This window comes from Miscanthus floridulus, chromosome 15 (genome assembly GCF_019320115.1).
Source record: "Miscanthus floridulus cultivar M001 chromosome 15, ASM1932011v1, whole genome shotgun sequence".
NCBI classification, from domain to species: domain Eukaryota; kingdom Viridiplantae; phylum Streptophyta; class Magnoliopsida; order Poales; family Poaceae; genus Miscanthus; species Miscanthus floridulus.
Window position 1 is genome coordinate 85037853 of NC_089594.1, and position 4516 is coordinate 85042368.

General features: G+C 51.9%; 1 protein-coding gene across 1 annotated transcript; it reads left to right on the forward strand.

Moving 5' to 3' along the window:
- The first annotated feature begins 1656 nt into the window (after positions 1-1656).
- Positions 1657-3810, forward strand: LOC136508542 (protein NUCLEAR FUSION DEFECTIVE 4-like). Its single transcript, XM_066503230.1, has one exon. It carries the CDS (start codon positions 1712-1714, stop codon positions 3530-3532), a length of 1821 nt encoding a protein of 606 aa, XP_066359327.1. The 5' UTR covers positions 1657-1711; the 3' UTR covers positions 3533-3810.
- Positions 3811-4516: the final 706 nt, after the last annotated feature.

A 4516-nucleotide genomic window follows, 5' to 3' on the forward strand; every position in this document is an offset into this window, starting at 1 on the left:
CCATAAATACAATTGAGATACGTTGGAGTCTAGGGCAATTGTTTTCTTCATCTCTCATAGATCGATGGCTATGAGCTTATATTTTTAGGCTTACAAAATACCCTAAGGCTTACTTTCAAAAAAAAAAACCTAAGGCCCTGTTTGGATCCTTGAAAATTGAATTTATTTTAATAATCATAATTTAGACCCATATTAATTAAGCTAATATGATTGTATATAGATTATATTTGTATATTATTGTTGGATATACGAGAGAGATATTTATGTGTTGCATTTCTACCATAGGGGAGCAAATTAAAGAGCGTGTTATAAGTTGCGAAGTAGAAACATAGAATAGTGATCTATAGAAACAGTTTTCATCTTCCACCCTATGAATTTGAGATAGACTTATATGGAAACTTTGAAAAGTGGTGGAATGTCAAATTCCAAGCCAAATAGTCTAATTTATTAAGTGCATTTCAATTCCTCCAAATAAAAGGATCCAAACGTCCCCTAAAGTTTAATTAGTGTATGAGACTGATTTCCCTTAAACTTTGGTCTGATCCCTTCCTTGTAGGAGTGAAACTAGATGATCTTCCATTATTAAAAAAGAACTGTAGCAGTCAAACGATATAAAATCTAATCAGCTTTATGTAAAAATATTAGTATTTATCATATTAAATATAGATATGATTAGATTTGTCACAAAATATATTCTTTATAATATATCTATTTAAAGTTGTACATGTTCGATACAATTCTTTGTACGTCTAGTCAAATTTAAGATGGTTTGACATTGAATTGCATTCGTTTTTTTTTATGAATGTAACAACCCCCTCGCAGCCACCTCTCGCCGTTGACCAAGATCCTCCCCATTGGCTATTCACCAGCAACATAGAAGATCCACGTACCAGCAGCAACAACTTCAAAGTGAGTAGAATCAACGAGCTGCAAACGAACAAAGTGCATATGTATATATTGGATCAATATACTGTACGTACAGGTGATTTGGTGGATGATATAGCAGCCCACAGAATCATCCACCATTCTCGCACTGCCTGTGCTCTCCCGATTCTCGCCCTTTCAATCTCTCGGTCTGCGTCCGCTGGCAGAGATTTTGTTTTGTTGGAATCGAGGTGCAACGTGAGAATCCTAGCGGGCGCGGCGTGCAAGCGCGGGCCGGCCGGATATCCGCGCACTAGCCACCCCGTACCTAAAAGGCCTCCAATTCAACGATTTTTGACAACCTGTTGCCTGCACTGTGGTGACGGATCCCCATCTTCCTTGGGGCCCGGCCCGTACAAACTATTCGGCCCAGCATCTTGTCAGGTGGGCGAATTGGATATATATGCCTTGCTGCTTGACAGTGGATTCCATTTGCTTCGATGATGAATAATGAATGATGAATAATGAATAATGAATTCGCTCATTGAGCAAACTACAGACAAACCGAACCTACTGTTATATGGAGTATTGATATGTTGGCTGCTGTTGCTGTCATCAGTCAAACCATGTACAGTTGTACCCAATTACCCAGTTATCAGTAGCAGCCTTTGTTTTCGTGCAGGTGCGATCTCGCCAACCAATACGCGTTACCACCACTAACGCCCACGGCCCATATCGGCAGGCAGCTCGGCCCGGCCCCCAAAGCAAAACGAGACAGAGCGAGAGCGGGGCCACTCCACCCCACTCCCATCTCCATCCCCATCCCCATCCCCATCGCCCACTCATCATGGCGGCGTTCGCGGCGCAGGTGGTGCGGGGGCGGTGGTTCATGGCGTACGGCTCCTTCCTCATCATGTCGGCGGCGGGCGCCACCTACATCTTCGCCATCTACTCCAAGGACATCAAGTCGACGCTGGGGTACACGCAGGAGCAGCTCAACACCGTGGGCTTCTTCAAGGACGTGGGCGCCAACGTCGGCATCCACGCGGGCCTCGTCGCCGAGCTCGCCCCGCCGTGGCTCGTCCTCGCCATCGGCGCCGCCATGAACCTCGGCGGATACCTCATGCTCTACCTCTCCGTCACGGGCCGCGCCGGCCACCGGACCCCGCCGCTCTGGCTCGTCTGCCTCTACATCGCCGTCGGCGCCAACTCCCAGGCGTTCGCCAACACCGGCGCGCTCGTCACCTGCGTCAAGAACTTCCCCGAGAGCCGCGGCGTCATGCTCGGCCTCCTTAAGGGCTTCGTCGGCCTCAGCGGCGCCATCTTCACCCAGCTCTACCTCGCCTTCTACGGCCCCGGAGGCGGCGACACCAGGCCGCTCATCCTCCTCGTCGGATGGCTCCCCGCCGCCGTCTCCGTCGCCTTCCTCGCCACCATCCGGATCATACGCGCGCCGCGCCCGCCCGCCGCGGCGCGCCGGGAGTACCGCGCCTTCTGCGCCTTCCTCTACGTGTCGCTCGCGCTCGCCGCCTACCTCCTTGTCGCCATCGTCCTCCAGAAGCGGTTCCGGTTCACGCGGGCAGAGTACGCCGTCAGCGCCGCCGTCGTGTTCCTCATGCTGCTGCTTCCGCTCGGAATCGTCCTGCGCGAGGAGGCCGCGCTGTTCAAGTCCAACGTCACCAACGCGCCAGCTGAAGCCCAAGCGCAAGCTCCAGCGACGCCGGCTCTGCCCGCGGCCACGAAACAGCCACCTGCAGCACCAGTACCACCACCAGCGACGACGGCGGGCCAAAGGTTGCTGCTTTCGCTTCGGCCGCCGCCGCGCGGCGAGGACTACACGATCCTGCAGGCGTTGGTGAGCGTGGACATGCTGCTGCTGTTCACGGCGACGGTGTTCGGGGTGGGCGGCACGCTGACGGCGATCGACAACATGGGCCAGATCGGGGAGTCGCTGGGTTACCCGCAGCGGAGCGTGGCCACCTTCGTCTCCCTCATCAGCATCTGGAACTACCTGGGCCGCGTCACCGCGGGGTTCGCCTCGGAGGCGCTGCTGTCCCGGCACCGCATCCCGCGGCCGCTGCTGGTGGCCGGCGTGCTGCTGCTCACGGTCCCGGGCCACCTGCTCATCGCGTTCGGCGTGCCCGGGTCGCTGTACGCGGCGTCGGTGCTGGTCGGGTTCTGCTTCGGCGCCGCGTACCCGATGATCCTGGCCATCATCTCCGAGCTGTTCGGGCTCAGGTACTACTCCACGCTCTACAACGTCGGCAACGTGGCCAGCCCCGTGGGGTCCTACATCCTCAACGTCCGCGTCGCCGGCCGGATGTACGACCGGGAGGCCGCGCGCCAGGGCGCCGTCGTCGTGCCCGGGAAGGCGAGCGGCGGCGTCACGTGCGTCGGCAAGCGCTGCTACAGGGAGTCGTTCCTCGTCGTCGCGGCGGTCACCGTGGCCGCCGCGGCGGTCGCGCTTGCGCTGGCGTGGAGGACGCGGGCGTTCTACGCGGGGGACATCTACGCGAGGTTCAAGGAGGGGGCCACTGGCACGGGAGCGAGTGGCAACCGCGTCCGCGTCGGAGAGGACGAGGATGCCTCGGCGGCGGCGGCGGCGGAGTCCGTGTCCAAGGAGCAGGCCAAGGTGGACGCACGCGACGCCCGTGACACTTCGAGTTGAGCGACTGATATGGATGGAGATTGGAGGTGTCAGATGATCAAAGCAAGCTACGCGACACACACTAGTTAACTGCAGACTGAATCCACAGTGACAGTGGTAGTTCGGGTTTCGAGTCTTTCGACTGGGAGCTGGCTAAAGCCTAAAGATTGGATTTTTTGCTTGGCATTTAGGTTGTTTGATTGACACCGATGGTTGATGTTGGATTGAGAATTTGGTAGCTTTACCATTGACAATTTGACACGGTTCTGGTCTACACTTCTACTGTAGTATGCAGAACAGAGCAGAGCAGAAGAAGTTCGTTAAATAAATTAGAACATGCAAATAAAAAATTTTAATAAACATATAAACACAAAGTCTAAGGAGCAATTTTTTTGTTTTGAATTCGATGGCTCCATAAATAAGAACATGCATATACGTAATCTGAAATCTATATCTATACCTAATATTAAAGATGCGAAATTTCTTGCATATTTTTTTCCAGCCCTGTCCAATCACCGCTCGGTCTCCTGTGCTCACCCGTATCCCAACTGTCCGTCAGTCAAACCGAGATTAGGAGTGGCGAACATAATAGAAAGAAATATGAGGTTCCAGATATAAAGATGCCAGAGAGAAAAAAAAAGGTACGAGGACCTTAATAGTTTTTGAAATAGATCGGGGTTCCTGATGTAAAATGTGTAAATCCGAGTGGGCCTCTTCTGGTGGGTTTCTTTTTTTTTTACCTGGGCCAAATCCGTATAGTTGGGCCGGCTTCTTTGTGAGCTGGACCAAACCCTTGCAAGCATTTTTCCTTTTCCTTCGTTTTTCTCTTTTCTATAAAAACAAAGATCTTGCAAAATTCACCAAAAATCATAGAAAAATAAGAAAATGTCATACCAGTTTTGTTAGCTTCATAAAAATATGATCTATCCATAGATGATATGAACTTGTTAGGTTATGCTTTTGTCTATAGGCGTGTTAAATCATTCTTGCATACATTGTATGCAT